Source organism: Nothobranchius furzeri, chromosome 14 (genome assembly GCF_043380555.1).
Source record: "Nothobranchius furzeri strain GRZ-AD chromosome 14, NfurGRZ-RIMD1, whole genome shotgun sequence".
Lineage (NCBI taxonomy): Eukaryota > Metazoa > Chordata > Actinopteri > Cyprinodontiformes > Nothobranchiidae > Nothobranchius > Nothobranchius furzeri.
Window position 1 is genome coordinate 23,844,778 of NC_091754.1, and position 20,954 is coordinate 23,865,731.

At 41.6% G+C, this 20,954-nt stretch overlaps 2 protein-coding genes across 2 annotated transcripts; one reads left to right on the forward strand and one right to left on the reverse strand.

Annotated features, from left to right (window-relative positions):
- Positions 1 to 953: 953 nt before the first annotated feature.
- LOC107389917 (vang-like protein 1) lies at positions 954 to 12,717 on the forward strand. Its single transcript, XM_054746856.2, has 8 exons — positions 954 to 1,167; positions 1,531 to 1,702; positions 6,502 to 6,930; positions 7,006 to 7,181; positions 7,775 to 7,908; positions 10,160 to 10,310; positions 10,397 to 10,631; positions 12,301 to 12,717. Exons 1-8 carry the CDS (start codon positions 1,097 to 1,099, stop codon positions 12,559 to 12,561), a joined length of 1,629 nt encoding a protein of 542 aa, XP_054602831.1. The 5' UTR covers positions 954 to 1,096; the 3' UTR covers positions 12,562 to 12,717.
- A 1,857-nt stretch (positions 12,718 to 14,574) lies between these two features.
- casq2 (calsequestrin 2) lies at positions 14,575 to 20,708 on the reverse strand. The gene is made up of 11 exons (XM_015966329.3): positions 20,257 to 20,708; positions 19,476 to 19,560; positions 16,797 to 16,897; positions 16,491 to 16,602; positions 16,103 to 16,176; positions 15,900 to 16,030; positions 15,763 to 15,808; positions 15,642 to 15,696; positions 15,412 to 15,512; positions 15,244 to 15,318; positions 14,575 to 15,158 (listed from the first exon to the last, which is right to left on the reverse strand). Exons 1-11 carry the CDS (start codon positions 20,491 to 20,493, stop codon positions 14,943 to 14,945), a joined length of 1,233 nt encoding a protein of 410 aa, XP_015821815.1. The 5' UTR covers positions 20,494 to 20,708; the 3' UTR covers positions 14,575 to 14,942.
- Positions 20,709 to 20,954: the final 246 nt, after the last annotated feature.

Here is a 20,954-nt window from a genome sequence, read left to right on the forward strand (position 1 = left end):
TTGCAGTTAATAAAGTGAGCCGATGCTGCGGATGGTTTCTGGCAGCTGGTTGTCAAGACAACAGCTGGGAGACAGACAGGGTGTCTAGTGAGGTCTAAATGAACCGTCATGGATGGAGAAGCCTTCTGGATGCATCACACAGCTCTCATTAAGGCTCAGGAGGGTGGCGGATGCATGTCCCGGCTGTAATTGGCATAGTGGAGCAGTAGTTATGAATCTCTCCCGGTATGTTCATGTTTACAAGATGAAAATGTATAGATGGATTTTTTTATTTACCACAGAGTAGTTTTGAATTAATGGGCTTAATTGATTTTTGATAATATACTTTTTTTTAGCCAGGTGAAATTTAATAGCATAAACACATTGCATGCATGTTGCTAAGCTAATAGAGGAACTCTGAGATTTAATGTTTTAGTAAAAAGTTAAAGGTTTGAGGATTTATTGATTTATTTCCCAGAATCTTGTTTCTTGGAGGAACGCTTTTCACCCGATACCTTTACTTAGTTAAGTTCCAAGTTTAAACAAGCTATTTCCAATTTTTCTGAAAATATCATAGCTGTCATCTCATGCACTGCTGGAGCATCTAATGCACTTGGAGTATTTGCTAGGGATGGTTCTTGGCTGCCGTGACACCAGATTCTACTCAGTGTCTGTAAAACTGGCATAAAACAGACATTTTTTGTGTGTTTGACTGTGGACTTTGTTACATCTGACATTTTAAATGTGGTTTTTAAATGTCTGATATTTTAGTACCAAGAGAAACAAGAAAAGCCTCAGATGAAACTTTAATATATATGAATAGAAAGTGCATGCAGGTGTCCACAGAACATCTAGTCAGCTTAACAAAAGCTTCAAATCTGCACATTTCTGAGCCATTTCTGATGCCATCCTCAGACCAGTCTGTTTGTTTCTCAGGTGGATGTGATATTTGAAGCAGCTCCCTGGGATAGTTGTCAGTCATCGTGGATTCCTGAGGCCTGTCTCCATAGCAACCTGCTCCTCCTCCTGAGCCGTGCTGCCAGCTCCCTCTCTCTGCCACGCGACCGGCCCCTCCTCATCCTCCTGCCCAAATCACCAGATCAGAGCGCCCGTTGGAATGGACACCGAGTCGACCCACTCCGGCTACTCCTACCACTCCAGCCGCTCTGGGAGATCAAACCGACATGGGTGCGTTCCCTGTGTATCCACCCTGTCTCCCGCCTCAGACCTTGTTACATGTGTGTTATGGGTTGATGAATAAGGTGAGAGACAGAAACAGAGATAGCTCGAGCTCAGGAGATTGAGTTGGGCAGAGATTGTGGATTAGGGTCGTCACAGCTGAGTGGTTCTGACCTTTTCAGCGATTGACTCAGTTGCCTTTAGAAAGAATGGATTCATTTTATCCTCATCCTGATCAATCCCAAGGCCTTTGACTGTCTGTTTCCCACCATTTTTTGAGACACATTTATTTGTAAAAAAAAATCACATCTGAATTTTTCATTCTCTTTATTCTCACATGTTTATGATAGCACTCTCCATCTTGTTTTCCAGCGATCGAAGTCGCGAAAGACACAAAGTCAGCAGCAGCAAAGACAGCAGTCGCTCCGAGAGATCTGTGGTCATCAACCCGCCCGACTTGCCGTCCCAGGACTCCCCGGTTCACAACGACGAGCCGCTGCCCGGAGACCCGTCCCCAGCAGCGGATCACGGAGAAGAGGCCCAGGTATTATTCCTCCTGGCTGAAAACCGGCATAGCTTTAAACCAACATAGCTTGGTTATATGAAGGCATGCGGGACATTTCTGTTCACTCTGAAATTGTCTCAGCAGTAATCACATTAGTTTGGGATAAATCCGCTAATCCTTGTATGAACTTTGCATCCCAATTTTATAAAACTCACGCTCCCTCACAGCTGCCTCATATACAACAACAATAGTGACACAAGATCAAATAGGTGGAGGGATTAGCGTCGCTCTTGTATGCCTTGATTGGTTTAGAGTCAATGCTGTCACATCTGAAGTCAGTTGACTGAACCTATTTTCTGAAACATTTCAAGCAAAACATGTTATTTGTTTTTAAAAGAAATTGCTTCATGTTTGTTTCCCAGGATCGTTTTTGGTGCTCATTCCATTCCTGTGTGGGACTTTACTGGTTTTAGCGAAGCACAAAACCTGGAAACAGCCAGCCCCTGCTCCTAAAAGCCACTTCCTTTTGGCTTTATTATCCTTGTGACACTGCCAGACACATTCCCGCTGCACTACAATGTCAGCGTGTTGTTCTTACATGTCAGTTTACAGATGTTTCCTAGAATTCCTGACTATAGAAGAAAGAGGGGAATGATGGATCAGCCCAGGAATACCTTGAAGGTTTATCTTTATGCGGTTTTTTCAGGATCAATATTCATTAGGTGACAAAACTGTTCAGATCCTTCTTTGTCATGTGTGGAAAATAAAGATATCCACGTATGCCAAGATGTCTGACCTATTTTGCCATCTCTGTTTGGTCGTTTTTCTGGCGGGAAAGAAACATTCCGTAAATTCCCCTCTGGCGTGTGATTGTCGCTTGCGTCTTGCGTTCTTTGTCGGCAGTGTAAGGTAATCTGCCATTGTGCTTCGTTTGCTCGCCACAAAAAAATGTGACCAAATGGCACCGCGGCTCCACCATACCCAGTCCACTCTGGCCTGTGTTTGGAGCTGGCAGAGCTGCTGTAACACTAACTGGTCTCCAGTGCAGAGATATCTGCTCAGAGACTGGGATTAGCTGTAGTTTCCAGCCAAATACCCTTTTGGGGAAACTGATATGAATAATCCTCTGTGTTTACATGTAGGACGTAAAGATACACTCTTAAAGCAGAGAGAGAGAGAGAGAGAGAGAGAGAGAGAGAGAGAGAGAGAGAGAGAGAGAGAGAGAGAGAGAGAGAGAGAGAGAGAGAGAGAGAGAGAGAGAGAGAGAGAGAGAGAGAGAGAGAGAGAGAGAGAGAGAGAGAGAGAGAGAGAGAGAGAGAGAGTGAGTCACAGAGAGTCTGTCACTGAAACTATCGCTGCTGCTTTGTGAGTGAGTTTGTGCCAGAAGGGAGCAGCTTCAGTTTCCTGACAGTGTTAACTCAAGCAACACCAAAGCATATGTTACTGGTTTCTGTGTTTCACTTCTCTGGTTTGAGCAGACACCTTAACTACGTCTTAACCAAGCATGTCCAAAGTGCTGCCCGGGGGCCGTTTGCAGCCCTTGGAGTGATTTTGTGCAGCCTTCACTTGCATTTCTTGAATTTTTTCCTCCAGCAGGATGTCGACTCAGATTATTGTTTTTTAAAATAAAAATTTATTTTTGTCTTTTAATACTTTTAGGCCTCTTTTGAGCAGTGAATATGTTCTGGAACAGTTTGGACTGACTCAGATCGTACCGTTCTTACAGAAGCTTCAGTGTCTCACATGCCTAATCATGCCAGATTCTACCAAACGTTTTGTGGGGTACCCCAAGGCCCTGTTTTGGGTCAACTTTAGTTTTGACTGTGTTTGCTCACTTGGTCTTTTTTTTTTTTTGTATTTGGCCAGAACATTTCATAGATCACACACAATGGAAGAGGGGAAATTAAAATAAAAACTACGAAAATAGAAACTAGTCATACACACAGTTTATTCTTCCTCGTTTAAAAATACAACAAAACAAGACAAGCCGATACACTTACACGTAGTGTTAGGCTAAAAAGGATAGAGGCTAAAGTATAACGTCTACCTGTTACATTTACCAGATATTTTCATTGTCTTAAGACTCCTATCAGACAGGCAACGTCTTTGCCAACAGCTAAGCAAAGTAAAATAAACACTGAACTTTCCTGTACTTGGTACTTAGAGTATTACATTTGAAAACCTTTTTGAATGTTTTCAACAAGCACAACTTTTCCAAACAGTCTTCGAGGCTATTCTATGTCACTTCTCTAAGAGACACATCTTTTTTATTACTCCTAATATTTTTATTTTAAACATTCCAGTTCCTCGTAAACTGTACCCACCTTTTCTATATTCAAACGTCTGTTGGATATAGGCTGGAAGATCAGCATGATGTACCTGATACACAACGACCACAGTATACAGATCAACGATATCACAGAACTTTAATATTCTTAAAGATACGGTTAGAGAGTGCATATGGTTATTGTGATTCATGATGCAGTAATAATGTGGGGTCAAAGTTTGCTCTGTAATTATTTCCCCATATTTCTACCTCATATGTTAGATAAGGAAGGATAATGAATGCAAAATCTTTGTATAGCACTTTGTTATGTTCTAGTGATGGGTGCTACATAAATAAACTTAATTTACTTATAAAAATAGTAAATGTTGGAAACCTAGTTTATTCTCTCAGGCCTTTCTGCATGGTTAATAAATCACATAAATTAAGTCATAAGAACTGATTGACGGCTGAATATTCTCTATATTTATGAGTAAAGAAGAGCGAGATCTAGACCAGGCATTGGAATGGCCTTTTTTAACCTTTTCTCTGAATAGACACACTGAAACGTTATCTTGAAATGTAATATAAAACCAGATTACACAATCAAAAAGGAGTTGTAAGACTTTTTGATGATGGAATCATCCAGATTTTAATCCATATTCACCCTCTGAAAAAAAAATGGTGCATTATTCTCTGCTTCATTAATTCTTTCATGTTCCCTCTTCTGCAGAATTTAATGTAAATATCAGTTTGAATTGGAGCAGCACTGGGCCTTAACATTATTCGACAGTAATGTATTACCTGAGTCAATGATCCACTTTTCTGTGTGGATCAAGACAGAGACACTTGTCTTAAAATCCTTCACACTGTAATTATTTTCTAGATTTTTATCTGTGGTGATTGGTTTAATGAATAGTAATACGTTTGCACATTAAAGGGAACCAATGTTGCAGGTCGACCTCTAGTTGAATTATCAGACAGGATTAAATCCCTCTGATCTCCACACCTCTCTGACCTTCCCTGTCTCTTTTACTGCATCTGTATTGCACTTTGACCACCTCCTTCCCCCTCTCCGACTTTTCTTCCCTCCTTTTTTTCATGCTCATTCATCTTCTGGCTCCCGTTGGCATCCCCTCCTCCAACGAGGCTGAGTTAATTGGCTGTTAACGGCGGCGGAGGATAGAATCTGGGCTCATTTTCCTGCAATGCTGACTTCAAATGTTATCTTCCAGCTACTACCAGCATTGCTCTCTGAACTGGTTTATTTTAACCCCTTAATGACCAGGAATGAGCCGGAATACGGTACTCGAGCTCCAGACGGGTGAGCGCTAATATGAGCGTCTCTTGTCTGGTATCCCAGCAGTCAGGGCGATCTTTGATGTCCTTTAGGATGTGTGTGTGTGTGTGTGTGTGTGTGTGTGTGTGTGTGTGTGTGTGTGTGTGTGTGTGTGTGTGTGTGTGTGTGTGTGTGTGTGTGTGTGTGTGTGTGTGTGTGTGTGTGTGTGTGTGTGTGTGTGTGTGAAGGCGTATCTGTTCCATGTGTCATTTTTCCTTCCTTCATCCATCTCTCTGCAGCTGTGGCTGCTGTGATTGGTTTTTTGGCACACAGCACGAGGACAATGAATGACTAATTAGCTGTCTGAATTAATGACAGTCAAACAATAAAACAAATTCCCTTCTTCTTCCTGACTTCCTGCAAATGCATTCTGCTCATGTCTCTTTGTTGGGGTTTATTAATGCTTAAAATAAACTCCAATAATAGGGAAGAGGCTGTAATTTGAAATGATGGGCATAAGAAGCTGCAGCTTTTGTTGTTGTGACTCAGGCTTAACTTTTCTTGAACAGCTCAACTTATTCTGTCATCCTGCAATACTTGGACTGGATTTTTAAGGTTTGGCATAATGATACAACCCCCTAAATTATTTCTAAAGTCTCTAAATAGAATGTGCTTTGTGCAATGCACATAAAACACAACATGTTCATGAGTAAGAAGGGTGTAAGTGAGGTAAAGGGTTTGGTTTATCCCCATTTATCTGATGTTGCTGTACAGTTTTGCATAGATTAGATTAAAGGTTGTTCTACATCAGTCTGAAATAATAAATCCAATAACCTCTTAAAAAACATTCAAATATTCAGCGTTTAGAAGGTTTAAGCTTAGAGCTAATGTACACTAAATTTTAAACTGCATTGATCAAGTCACAGTGATGTCACAGGCTACCAACAATGCTTTGCAAGAATATGCTCTATATGTCTTGTGCAAACAAAACAGCAATTGTGTGATAAAAGTCATTATTTAGAGAATTTTTAATATCACAATACATCGTATAATTTCCCCTGCATTGTGATACATATTTTATCACCCCACACTTATAGAAGCCATAAATTATTCAGTCTTAGTACTGATCTCATTTTAGCAATTTTTTGTTTAATATGAAGATTTTTGTGTGTTTTAGACATATTTTTGTGTACATTTTTGACAAAATGTTAACATATGAACAACAAATGGAAGTTAAAACTAAACTTCCAAATGTAGGCTTTGGCCAAAAGTCCTGAAATCCTTTTTTCCTTTCAGGATGATAACTGGGGAGAAACCACCACCGCCGTGACAGGGACGTCAGAACTCAGTGTTTCCCAGGAGGAGGTTGTCGGCCTGGGGAAGGAGATACAGGATCGTACTCAGAGCTTCCGCCGCTATCTCCCTGTGGTTGTTGGCTCGTGTGTGGGGCTACTGGTTCTGGCAACGCCCCTGGTCTTCCTGCTCCTTCCAGTAGTAATGTGGTCTGATAGACTCCAGACCTGTGGAGCAGCCTGCGAGGGCCTCTTCCTCTCTATCTCTTTTAAGATCCTCATGCTCCTGGTTGCTATTTGGGCCTTGTTCCTGAGACCAGGCCAGGCCTGCTTGCCAAGGGTGTGTGTGTATCGTGCCTTCCTCACCACACTCACACTCCTGCTCACCATGTCTTACTGGCTCTTCTATGGGGTCCGGATCCTTGATGCGCAGGTGGGTTTTCTTGTAAGTAGTTTGATGCTGCTGGAAAACATTTATTTCCCCATCTCCTTTGGTGTGGTCTAACAGGATGAGGACTACCATGGTATCGTCCAGTTTGCCGTGTCCCTGGTGGACTCCCAGCTGTTCGTTCACTACCTGGCGGTGGTTCTGTTGGAGCTCCGCCACCTCCGGCCCTGCTACAGCGTGTGCGTCATTCGCTCCACAGACGGAGAGATGCGCCACTACAACATGGGGCAGCTCAGGTGTGCCTGCGGAAATGCAAAAATTCCTTCCCACAATGTCACATGTGAATTTGACCTTTTTTGGGAGTCGCTGGCGGTTTGCCACACTCTTCCTGCTGAAGTATGTGTGTAATTGGAGGCTCATGTCCACAGGGAAGATTGGCAGAGGCTGTAATCGAGTTACCCCAGAGCCTCCTCCAAGCTGAAGATTTTCCAAGAGTTTGGGGGAGGGATGAGAAAATGCCAGGCTTAGCTTTCGTTTAATGAATGTCTCGCTTTGTTCCGTTTTTGCAATAATACTACACATCTACTAGATCTGTGTTTATGTAAGATTAATGTCCTTTAAATGCGAAAGGTTAATATCAGTTTTCTGTTCGGTCTTTGGGGAAAAGTGGTAAAAACAAATGTCCTGGCATTTAATCTGTCGAGTTGAGGTCACGGTCAGACAGCTGTACAAGGAAGTGATAAGAGAAATCATCCCTTTACAAAAAGCAACATAACGGAATCAAAGCCGTACTGTTGGGGGATTCGAGAACATTATTAACTCTTATCCCTTATAAATCAGCTGTAATTGTAAACTAATCTTTTCTCTCTCTCTCTCTCGTGTCCATCAGCATTCAAAGAGCCGCATTGTCCATTTTGGAGTATTACTACAGAGACTTTCCTCTTCACAACCCAGCCCTTCTCTCTGCCTCCAAGCACCGAGCTGCCAAACACCTGGCTGGGTTAAAGGTCTACAACGTAGATGGTCAGTCACCTCAGACTCTTGTAATTTCCCGCAATGCCATGTAATTGTTTTGTGTGTGTATTTGGGTGTGGGTGTGTGTGTGTGTGTTTATGGCCCTCTTTGTAGTCTGCCGCCTAAGGCAGATGTGTATTTTTGCATGTCTAGATGGGTTTTAATGAAACTGTCAAAAAACAATCACAGGATGTACATCTATAACTGATTAAATTCTGCAGTCATTCCAAATCCAGATGGTCGTCACATCTAATAACTTCATCAAGCACAAAATGGCTTCAGGACAGTCGATTTCATAGATTTCTAGCCTAAGTTTGGTGTACTTGTAGTCTTGAGTTCTCTCTAACACGAACAACAGGCAATAAATATTCAAGGTTTGACCATAGCAGATGTAACTAAATCATATAATACTGAGGATGTTCGATATTATCGGCTGATGTTGGCATTAAAATGTAATAATGGAGATTATCAGTGTCGATTTTTACTTTTTTACTGAAAGAAATTTTTCATACCATGCCCATATTATATGCAAATTTGTTCTCTGCATTTGACCCATCCCCGTGAGGAGCAGCAGTGGCCGCGTTTGGGAACCATTTGGTGATTTAACCCCCAATCTAACCCCTTAATGCTGAGGGTCAAGCAGGGAGACACCGGGTCTGATTTTTGAAGTCTCTGTTATGACCTGAATGTAGATTTGAACCCATGATCTCCCAATTATTATACATCAAACTGTTCAGCTACTTCCCCTCTCACTCGAAATGTCAAACAATGTCAGATGCAGGGTTTAGTTTTTAAGATATTTTTGCTTGTCTAGCACAACGGACCTTCCCAAAATTGAAGCAGTTGTCATATTTTTATAGATAATGATTAAAGTTTAATTGTGAAAAATAAGAGATATGTGATGTTAGCTGATTGAATTATTTCGTTTTTCTCTTCTTACGAGGGGGACCCCGCATTGGTTTCAATTAATGTTTGTATCTGAAATTAAGAGTTAGACTATTTCATCGGCTATCAGTAAAAAAGTAAATAAATAAAAACGCTGTGATCAAACATCTCTATAAATAATTATCTGATGTTAAAACGCTGGATTGATTCTTAGAAACAAAAATTATGTCCCAGTTTAGCTCTCCTAATAATCCAAAATGCATGTTGCATCATGCCACAGTGCCATAATCCCGTTTATATGTTGCCTCTCAGCATCCGTGTGTAGCCTGTATCCCACTACTCTTTTCTGCGGTCAGAAAGATCTCCCATTGCTCATCCATTAATCCTCCTCCTGCTGCAGAAAACTGTGGATTTCTGGATCCATTGCAAGGCTGTAGTAAGGGATGTGGTGTCCTCACATTTCCCATGCAGCCCATCTCTTTCCCTATCATTGTGCAACCGAAAGGCCTCAAGGGGCCCGCAGAATTCCAAGTCTTAAATAATTCATCAGAGTAACGCTCATTTCTCACATTCTCCCACATCTCTGCTTCCTCCTGCTCGGCCTGTCTCTAGCTCCTTCTGTTCAGTTCAGGGTTTTCTTTATATATTTTTTCTTCCTTGACAACCCCCACACACACTCCTCTTTCTTCCCCATTCATTCATCCACGGGCACTGCTCTTATTATAGCAGGAGTATGTAGGCCAGGAGGTAAAGAGGCTGATGTTTGCTCATTCCTTTCAGTAGAAAACATTTACAGTTCTTGCTTAGTTGTTGCCACGCCCATTTAGGGCAATTGCATTCAGAATCAGCTTCTCCTCAGCATGTTCACATGCATAAACACGCACTTATGCCAATCAGATTATTAGTGATTAATGTCCTCACCTGACCTGCAGCGTTAAGTCTTTATAACGGTACCGATCCTCATGCACATGCATCAAATCCCCCTTCTGAAAGCCCAGGGAGCTTTAATATTCAGCTGCAGACGTTCTCTTTAGTTTCACGGCGGTTTACGCAAACCTAAATTCAAACATGAACCATTGCCTTTGATGTGTAAAATCCTGCCACACCCAGGTATGACGGTTTCTGCTGTGTTCCTTAAAGAAACATTACCTAATTTCTTTTGCTATAAATAAAATGCCCTGTGCCTGAATGCCTGAGATATGTAACAATAAACAGTCCTCTATTGTTTGTAAAACAAAAGGAGGAACATCAGAGCTCTTCAGCGAGTCCTTCTACACTCCTTCATCACTGTTGGGTGGCTGCGGAGTTAGTCGCTGCTTTCCTTCAACATAAATTGATATAATCAGTTTACCTTTGTTCCTTTCCTCTGGTGCAGCCCCAGGGAGCACAGCAGCCGCCCAGGCTAGTGATGGGAACCAGTCGCGGGCCACGGTCACACCTGCCACCAAACGCAAAGACAATGCACACAACGAGCTGTACTACGAAGAGGCCGACTATGAGAGAAGAGTCCGCAAACGCAGAGCAAGGTGGGTGAAATCACCTGTGCTTGCAGACATACATGAGGGAGGATATAATTAATGCTGAGTGAGAACTGACTGCTGCTGTGTGTCAGGCTGGTGGTGGCTGTGGAGGAGGCCTTCACACATGTCCGACGCATGAAGAAAGAAGACGAGAATGCCACACCCTCCGACATCATGGACATCCGGGAAGCAGCGCTGGCCATTTTTCCTTCTATGGCTCGCGCCTTGCAGAAGTACCTCCGCACCACCAAGAGGCAGCACTGCCACAGCATGGAAAGCATCCAGAAGCACCTGGCCTTTTGTCTCGTCAATAACATGAGCCCAAAGGTCAGTGTAGCATCTGCTATGGGTTGGTGTTCATTAAGAATGTCCTAGAAAGAAGTGCATTTACAAATGGAACCTGCTCTTTGAGCCTCTATAAAGCATGTGAAACCTTGTTGGGGCTCAGAATGGCCCAGGAGCCCTGATTAATGGCCAAATACAACCGTCCATAGTGGCTAGCTGGCCGGTGGTAGAGAGTTTGCAGACAAATTAGGAAGAAGACATGGACCGGATCTCAAGATTTGAATCTATCTGGCATTAATTCAAAGTCTGGAAATTCCCATTCCCTGGAACAAGAGACGGGGTGTGAGTGGTGCTCCACCATTCTTCCTCTCCTTTAACAAGGGTGTTAGCAGTAACTCAGGCTAGATTTAGCAGAAGGGCAGGCTAGTGTTAGCATGTGCTGCAGTTAGCATTACCGCGACTAACCTTTATATATTGCTGACATTGACATGGGTTGGGACATGCAGATATAAGGCATTGTGTCTACGCTAATGACATGTTAAACTAGCTTTTCTCAGAACAGACAGTTTTCTGTGGCCTTTAAAATAATACTAATTTACATAGGAAAGCAGGCCTTGTAAGTCCTACTGGGGGGTGCTCTGGTGTGCCTGTTTCAGGAGCTAGAAGTGAGCCAGGTCAGAGTTCAGCTGAACACGGCAGGATTTGTAGTCTTATTTACAGATATTTGGATATCTCACTTCAGATTGGCTAACAGCAATGTAACTCTACCACTGAGTCTGTTTGCTTTGAAACGTTCAATTCAATTCCATTCAAGTTTATTTATATAGCGCCAAATCACGACAAGAGTCGTCTCAAGGCACTTCACATAATAAACATTCCAATTCACAGTTCATTAAGCCAATCAGAAATAATGTTTCCTATATAAGGAACCCAGCAAATTGCATCAAGTCACTGACTAGTGTCAGTGACTATACAGCAATCCTCATACTAAGCAAGCATGCAGCGACAGTGGAGAGGAAAACTCCCTTTTAACAGGAAGAAACCTCCAGAGAATCCTGGCTCAGTATAAGCAGCCATCCTCCACAACTCACTGGGGATCGAGAAGACAGAGCAGGCAGACAAAGACACACACACACACACACACACACACACACACACACACACACACACACGTAATGTGTCTATAGTTATATTGTGATGTCTTAGTAAATATTGTATTTGGTGAAAGATAAACTTTATTGTATTTATTCTAGTGGATCTATAATTAAACGGATAAACTAGTTGATGTTTTATCTCCCCAAAAAACAAACCTGTAGGAGTTCTGCCATGTTATGGTGTTGCTAACGCTAGTGGTTAGCTTCTGCTAGCCAAGACTTTCTCTGCTGTTTCCTGGAAGCTAAAATGACAGCCTTCCCTGTCTCGAACCAAGATGGTCTCATAGATCTGTCAGGCTTTTCAAATCCTAAAGTTTCACCTTCCATTTTCTATCAGAAGCTAATGCTAACTATTTTCATGTTCAGCTTGCCTTAACCTCTCAGATTGGCCGACTATAATCAGAAATAATCATTTAAAAATGGTTTTTCAGTGAAGTATCACTTTAAACTCTAGGACCCCTTTAATGTAACATGATGTGAAACATAATAATTTAATGTTGAGATCTGAAATCCCAAAAGCGCAGACACCTTTTAATAATATTTTGTTCTGTGTGCAGGCTTTCCTGGAGGCCTATCTGGCTCCGGGTCCAACCCTCCAGTACGGCCCTGAGCGCTGGATGGCTGACCAGTGGACTTTGATCAGCGAGGCTTCTGTCACCAGTGGCATTAAAGACGGCTCAGAGTTCCTGCTGAAGTGTCTTGATTTCAGCTTAGCCATCACAGTCAAGAGCATCCCCTACATCAGTCTGACTGAGGAGTACATCGACCCCAAGTCACATAAGTTTATACTACTGCTCCAGTCAGAAACCTCTGTTTAGTCACAGCTGACCAGGTTCTGCTCTTCAGGACGTACCGGACTGTTAAAAGTTTTCTGACAGAAATTTTTTATTAAAAACTTTTGTACTGTTTTTTGTAATTAGCTGTCTCATAAATGGTATCTTGTCTTTGTGACGGGAAACTTTAAAGATGATCAGTAGTGGGAAACAAAGGGAAAGATGCTTGAACCTCTTTGTGTGTGTGTGTGTGTGTGTGTGTGTGTGTGTGTGTGTGTGTGTGTGTGTGTGTGTGTGTGTGTGTGTGTGTGTGTGTGTGTGTGTGTGTGTGTGTGTGTGTGTGTGTGTGTGTGTGTGTGTGTGTGTGTGTGTGTGTGAACAATTACAAGGCACATTCCTCTATGCAGAACTGATGACCCTCCTTTGGTTGCATAAGTCTTTTTGTGCCTGTTGTAGAAAAATTAGGACAATTATGTACTTTTAAAATGCTAAACTGCACTTCCAAGTGCTTTTGCTTGCTGAACTGATATGAAGCATACCCTTTTCTCTAGAGAAATTTTAAATGTAGCATTTTTTTTATTTATAATCGTCCTGTATTGCATATGTGTGTACAGTATTTATGTGTAAATACACTTTAACCCAAATGTCTTTTATACCAAATTATATTATTATTTGAAAGACTTTTTTCATCCAATCTAAGATTTTTTTATCTTGTCTCTAACAGAATTTCATCACTAATCCTAATGCACGTCCCTAAATGAAACAACCTTTTCTGGCACATTTAAAAAAAATGTCATGACATACTTTTACAATTCCCACTGAAAAATTCATAATGTGTACTCTCATGCTGGCAAATGTTTAAGCAAGTGTTGAAAATTAATAATTAAATTAGGATTTCTTCATGTCAATATTCCTGCTGTCAGTTTTTGTGTGAACCTCTGCTGCCACCTATCGGTCACAACCGGAACTGTCCTCCAGATGTCTGTTTATCAAGCCACCATTGATCTTTGTGGGTTTGTTTGTTTACTCTTTGTATTTATGAGAATTGTTGTCTTGTATATTTTGGCAGTTCTGTTTAGTAGTGTTGTTGGTTGTAAATACCTTTCTAACTGCACACATGCCTTAGTTATACTTTATATATAGGGTCTGCTCAGCATGTACTTACAAGTGTGTGTGTGTGTGTGTGTGTGTGTGTGTGCGTGCGTGCGTGTGTGTGTGTGTGTCTGTGTGGTGTATGATGGAGATGTTGGTTATTATCTTTTTATACCACAAAATACATCAAACAACTGAGACAAAGTTTGCAAAATAAAATAAAAATAAACATTTGCATTGACTTAAGTAATTTTTTTTGTGTGTATGTACATGTAATCCTTTCAGTATTTACTATTTTAATAATATTTTTTGGATGAATGAACCAAAATGACAGAGACTTTAGATCAAGGCTGGTGTAAAACTTCACAGAAGATGGAATTTATTGTTTAGAACAATTTTTAAAACCTTAAATTCAAACACTGAAAAATAATTTGAAGACAAAATGTATCTTTTTGATCATCTTGGGTTTTTAATTTTCTTGCCCTGTGAGCAGAGAGACAGAAATATTTAGCTTTTTTACTGAGATTCCTGCTGTTGAAGCACATAACCCAGTAACACATCACAATTCTAAGATCTTATTGTATGTTTTACTCCCATAAGTATCCACAGCAGAGTTAAATCAGCACTTGTTATGGAAAAATTCCAAACTTAATCTGTTTCATTCATGCATTTATCTGTTGATGTTCAGTTGCATGACAAAAAAATGGCTTATCAGAAAAAGCTGACATATCCAGCAACATCTGGATCTGCAATGAGCAAATAGGTTGGTTACTTTTTCCTATTTGTCTTAATCTCCATTACCAAATGTGATATTTTGTTTTGAAAATATGAAATTAATTGTTATAAATTGGTGTACAAAGTTATTGAAACACAAAAAATTAAAAACAAATTATGCATTGATGGAGCTGTTTTTGATGCTATGACTGGGATTGCATCATTGGATGAATAAGTAAGTCCTTCATTGTGAACAGTTCCAAGATTACAGATTTTATTTTAATTTAAAATCCCAAATTACATGAAAGGTTTATTTACAGAGTCAAATAAGACTGTAATGGATCTTAAGATTTCAAAATTGTTTTAGATTATCAGCAGGAACATATTTAGTTCATCCATGCTTTCGTTCTTTTTTAAACACAGAAACAGTTTTGTTTACCTGTAGGTAGCTACAAACAGGTAAACAAAACTGTTTCTGTGTTTAAAAAAGAACGAAAGCATGGATTTACAAAGACACAGCAAGAACACACCTAAGATATTTAGTTCATGTATCAATGAATTTTAATTATTGAGACATTTTTGTACTTAACAGTAAAGGTACTGAATTGTTGTTTACACTCTTATTCATCATCATCATCATCATCATCATCATCGTCGTCGTCGTCATCGTCTTCATCATCAATGTCGTCATCATCACCATCGTCATCATCATCGTCATCATCATCATCATCTTCAGTGTTTACTTTGCCAGAGAGGACATCCTCGATCCAGTCCTCTAGCTCCCGGGCCGTGGGCAAATCTTCCTCATCTGCAATTTCCATCCACACGCTGTCCGCCTGTATACACACACACACCACAGACACACACAGATCAGATTTGTAACAAAATGTCTTTATCTTCAATAGGTTGCTCAAGTCTTACATCTGTGACATTGATGACTCCAATCTGTGGCCTGAACAGATCCACCTTGAAGGTCTTCTCCCAGTAGGGAATCAGCTAAAAATGGGTCAACAACAATGAATACAGCATCAGATCTGGACCAAAACATCTCTAATCACTTTGTTTTTAACTTTGCTGAGTACAGCTCACCAGAGGGAAGTCATCGGGATCGATCCAGATGATGCTGAGGTCAGGAAGGTGAGTGTTGTCCCTAGCAACTTCCTTCAGGATCTCTAAAAACTCATAGCCATCTGGAAGACATGAACCTCTTTTAAAATCACTTACATTAATTTCTTTGTAGCTTCATGTGCATTTGAAACAGAGGAGTGACTGCAAATTATTACAAATCCCCTTTAAACCAATTGTTCACTCATTCTTACCAGGGTCCTCCTCTTCTGCAAAGGCCACAATGTGGATGCCCTCAATGTCGTCCTCCTGAAACAAAAAAATATCAAAGCCTGCTGGAAAAACAGCAGTCAGATCTGAATGTTCTTCACTGACCCAGGTCTCAAACATATCCTCGGCACGCAGCTTTCTCAGGGTCGGCCTGTTGTCAGAGAGAAAACAAAAGTTCAGATGTTTATGGTGATCTCAATTCTTGTGATTGAAAAAAATGAAAAAGGACAGAAGTTGTTCACCGTCTGTGTTTGGTGATGAATTCCACTAGCTCCTCCTCAGAGTGAGGCTTTCCTGGCATGGTTACCGGCTCATCCATGAAGGGCTCATAGAAATCGACCTCATTCAGCTTCAGAGTCAGCTCTTTGGCCACCTGAAGCAGCAGAGATGCGTCGTTCAGGACCAATTATATCTCTGCAGCATCGTGCTCTTGTTGGTCACTTACAGATTTCTCAAAAGTGGCAAAAAATTTGATGTAGGGCTGAAAGTGCTCTGCAGCTTCATGAAACGCTTCAAAATCTAAAAAAATATATATATACATGGAGAAGAAATTGATTTTATGATGCACAAAACATTTCTTGGTCATGGATTATTTTGTCCTCTCGTTAGCTTGTCAGGGAGTGGAAAAAGCTCAACTTTGACCTTTGTGCTCCCTACAGATGGTCAGATGGGATGGATCTGCTGCTCGGTGCAAGCCAGCTTCTTCAAAGCATGTTAGAGGGCAGCTGTGCTAGCAGCAGTGGTAAAATTGGATCTGTAAATCCATGGAGATGAAGGACACAGGACGTCCACAGCAGAGGCATCCAGCAAACAATCAGACGAACTAAACTTACGCTCTGAGTCTTCGCTCTTAAAGTAACCAACGACCCGAATGTCTTCTTCCATTCTGTCAAAGGCTTTCAGCTCCAGGGCATTCTCTATAATCTCTACTGGGTCCTCCAACAGCTGTAGAGAGAGAGAGAGAGAGAGAGAGAGAGAGAGAGAGAGAGAGAGAGAGAGAGAGAGAGAGAGAGAGAGAGAGAGAGAGAGAGAGAGAGGGAGAGAGAGAGAGAGAGACGATTGGATGGTGATGGTGTGACCTTTTACCTCTGACAAGACTGGTGTTGATTACAGCTAACAGCTGGAACACATCGACTTACATCCAACAGGAACTCCACCAGAGTGTTGGCAGATAGCAAGCCATCAAATTCAATCACCCGGTCAGCCTTGAAAACATACACACTTCCCTCCTCCTCCAGGCCTGCAAGAAGGAAAATACTGTGTTATGAGATTATTTGGGTAAACTGCTCTGATTCATAAAGCAATAGTTCACCCATTTAGAAGGAACATCATCATACTTCTGACAAATAAATTAAAGCTAGGGTACGTAGTTTTAATTTTTTTTAAATATTCATTCATAATTTATGAATACACATAATCCAGCCTGTTCTTCTGATAACGACCCAGATTCCTTAACTTCTCAGTTTAACGAGCACTGCCTCTCCATTCTGGACAACATCTTGTCAGAACCAGATCAGTTCCTCAGCGTTTGTGGAAGAAAACCCATCTCCACGTCCATCTGCTGCACCTAAAGGATCTTCTGACATCCTTTAACTCTGCAGTCAGAGACGCTAGGGTTTCCTATTTCTCCAACCTGGTGTCCCAGAGCAAAGGGAACCCCAAGGTGCTGTTTAACACCATCAGCAGCATTGTCTCTCCTGCCTCTCCTACAGCCTCCATCCACTCTGTTGCAGACTGTGAGAACTTTCTGTTTTTCTTTGTGGACAAAGTCAATAAGCTTAGATCTAGCATCTCTCCTTCAGCCTTATCGCTGCCTCTCCCAACTCCAACCAGGCCCATCATCCTAGATAGCTTTGCTCCTGTTTCTTTGCCTGAGTTAACCAAACTAGTTAACTCTATGAAGACCTCTGCACGCCCCCTCGACATCTTACCTTCATCTTTGTTTAAAAGTGCTTTTCAGTCCATCGGTCCCAGCTTGCTATCTATAATTAATGCTTCTCTGGTTTCTGGTCAGGTCCCTGCTTACTTTAAGACTGCTGTAATCCACCCGCTTCTTAAAAAACCGAGTCTTGACCCCTCTCTCCATAGCAGCTTCAGACCCATCTCTAAACTTCCGTTCATCTACAAGATGTTGGAAAAGGTTGTGGCTAAACAACTCACAGCTGCTCTTGATGAACATAACATCTATGATAGCTTCCAGTCAGGTTTTCATAGAGCTCATTCTACTGAAACAGCTCTTCTTAGGGTCTCTAATGACCTCCTGACTCACAGTGATGCAGGGGACTGTTCTGTTCTGGTCCTGCTGGACCTGACTGCAGCCTTTGACACTGTTGACCATCACCTGCTACTGGAGAGGCTGAGAGACTGGGTAGGCCTATCAGGATCTGCTCTGGATTGGTTCTCCTCTTATCTCTCTGAGCGCTCCTTTTCTGTGGCCGTCTCCAAGTTTAGGTCCTCTACCACCTCTCTTACCCATGGTATCCCACAAAGTTCTGTGCTGGGGCCTCTGCTCTTCCTCCTCTATCTGCTTCCTCTTCAGCACATCCTGAGCTCCTTCAAAGGAATCTCCTACCATCTTTATGCAGATGACATCCAACTGTACATCTCCTTTAAACTCCATGAGATGTCTAAGCTGCAGCTGTTACACACCTGCTTAGACTATCGAAACCTGGGTGGCTGGGAGCTTTCTTCAGCTGAATGAAGATGAGACTGAGATCCTCATCTGTCCCCCAGACAAGCTGGTTCCCAAAGTCAGAGACTCTCTTGGTCAGCTTGCTTCTCACACCAAACCTTCTGTCAGGAATCTTGGCATGACCTTTGACCCAGCTCTCACCCTGGATTCTCATGTCAGTTCTCTTGTTCACTCTTCCTTCTTCCATCTCAGGAACGTTGCAATTCTTTTTTATATTTTTACATTTTTTGTTTTTGTGAAGCACCTCGTGATTTTTATCTTGAGAGGCGCTATAGAAATGATATTTTCTTCTTCTTCTTCTTCTTCTTCTTCTTCTTCTTCTTCTTCTTCTTCTTCTTCTTCTTCTTCTTCTTATTTCCCTTAATTCCCTCCCTTTACATGAGCCCAGAGGTGGACCAATAGAGTTGCATGTCCACACGAAGGAGTTGTCAGTCAATGAGAATGCCCCCCAGTTCCCAGCATGCACTGGTGCACAGTCAGCTTAGCACACCTACTTAGCTTGAATGTTAACTGAACCTTCACTGGATTTATGTCAGTCTGTATACTTCAAGCTAACTGTGGAAGATGAGGGAGGGGAACAAAAAAAGGTTCATCTTTTGTGCATTGGAGCTAAGTGATTAGCATTCTACCTTATGCTACATCAGACAATTGTTTTAGCCTGTTGTGACGTTAGTAGGGATGTGCCAGCATGGTGAGTGCCATTCCTGCTGGTTTAGGTGTTTCCCTGATTGAAGTATATGATTAAAACAAGTTATTAGCAGCTCCTTCTAAGCCCCATGAAAGCTGAGAGGATAATTTAGCAGTCTGAGCAGGAGCATATCGAAAACATTTGCCCCAGCAGCCCTTTGTTAGTGTTAGCGTTGTGGCTAACACAATATTAGGAGGGGTTTTAGATGACATCACACTACGGGCCACAGCTTTAATAGTGACAGTGTTCACTTGAACTGCAAACCTTTTGTGATGTTTTAATACTTTCTAGACAAAATTTTCATTATTTTCACCAAACTGAGCATTTTTTAAGAGCTGTATCTCCTCTAGGTAGGATGTTAGCTGTTCATTGCAACCAAAGTTGCCATCCATCCTGTTAAAACCTAAATAAAATATGCAGGCGTTCACACACACTCACCTAGTTTCTTTGCAAACTTGGCATCTTTCTTTGAATCTACCATTCCAAACCCGATGTCTTTCTCTTCCATCACCTGAGCTACAAGCTGGAGCCGAGAAAGACAAATTATCAAAGTTAAAACTGCAAGATAAAGGATCACAGGTGACAAGATACAAGAGAAATATGTTCAGACTTGATATGATTTTATAGTTAGAGTTTAGACATCTAAGGAGGCAGTTGGAGAACAGAAGATTGAGAGCAGCACCATAGTGGGCAATGTGACAGAGGTGCTTGAGGGCGCAGAGATACGTTTACATAATCACCCAGCTTGAGTTGTTCTAAATATAGCCACAGTAACAATATACTGTATATAATTGTTCTGGCATTTGTTCTGTATCGTACGAATGAGATCTAGTGCTGTTGGACCCCTTCTGCTGTGGAGATGAAACATGTATAAGCACAAAGAAGCTGATATATTTTCCTTGTGATTCATAACACTTCCATAAATCAAATTTTACATGTTAAAGTGAGATTAAAGCAAAAACTATGTGAAGTTTTGATCGCCTTAACTATCAGAAAGAGATCGTCCCAAAAAACTGCTTTAAAAGACTATTTTTATTCATGGAGGAATTTCAGAAAATACTAGTGTGATGTGAGTGGTTGGATGTGATGTTGTTGATGTGGTTGGATCCAAACGCATGGCATTTTATCACTTTTACAGTTTGAAATGAAACTGCATTCATGCAATAAAACTTGAGTTTTCATCGCTTCCCTAACACGTTTCTTCATCCTGCAACTTCACCTCGAGCACCAGCTCAGTCATCTGGTGTTGTTTCTGCAGCTCCTTGCTGTCCGGCACCGGCTCGTGGTAGAACAGGCAGAGCATGCTGTACTTCTTCACGGCTCTCTTGTAGTTCTTGTCATTGATGTTGAGGACACGGTCCTTCCCGTCGTACTGTGGGAACTCCAAGCCCTTCTCGGCCGGCACTACATTCACAAAGCTCGTGCAAAGGACCAGGAAAAACCACAAAGACAGCATGGTTCAGAGTAAGACTTGGTGAGCAGAGGTCAGAAGGAAAATCCTGCTGGAGGATTTCAGAAGTACAAAGAAGTCAATCAGTGATTGCTTTGAAGCATCCCCAAAAGAGATCCAAAAACTTCTCCAGAAAAGTTCCCTTTTCCTTCTGTGATTATTCCTTCATGTCTCTTCTCTGTGGGACACAAAGGGAAAAGAGAAAAGCTGTTGGGCCAGTGAGGTTCTGACAGTGGATACCATACATAGTGCTGCTCCTCTTTCCCAACCCACCCAGAGTGGGCCCATTTTTAGGAGACCAGTTGTTTAAAAGCTAAAAATAAAGCTGCAAGTGAGAAAGGGAAATGGCAAAGGATGACTACGAGGAGCAGTGGTTGCTCCTTAATCGAGCGTTTCAGGGATGTGGAAGGAAAAGGCTTAACCTCAGAGATATGAAGGGTCAGCTAATGTGATGCATTCAAGGACCA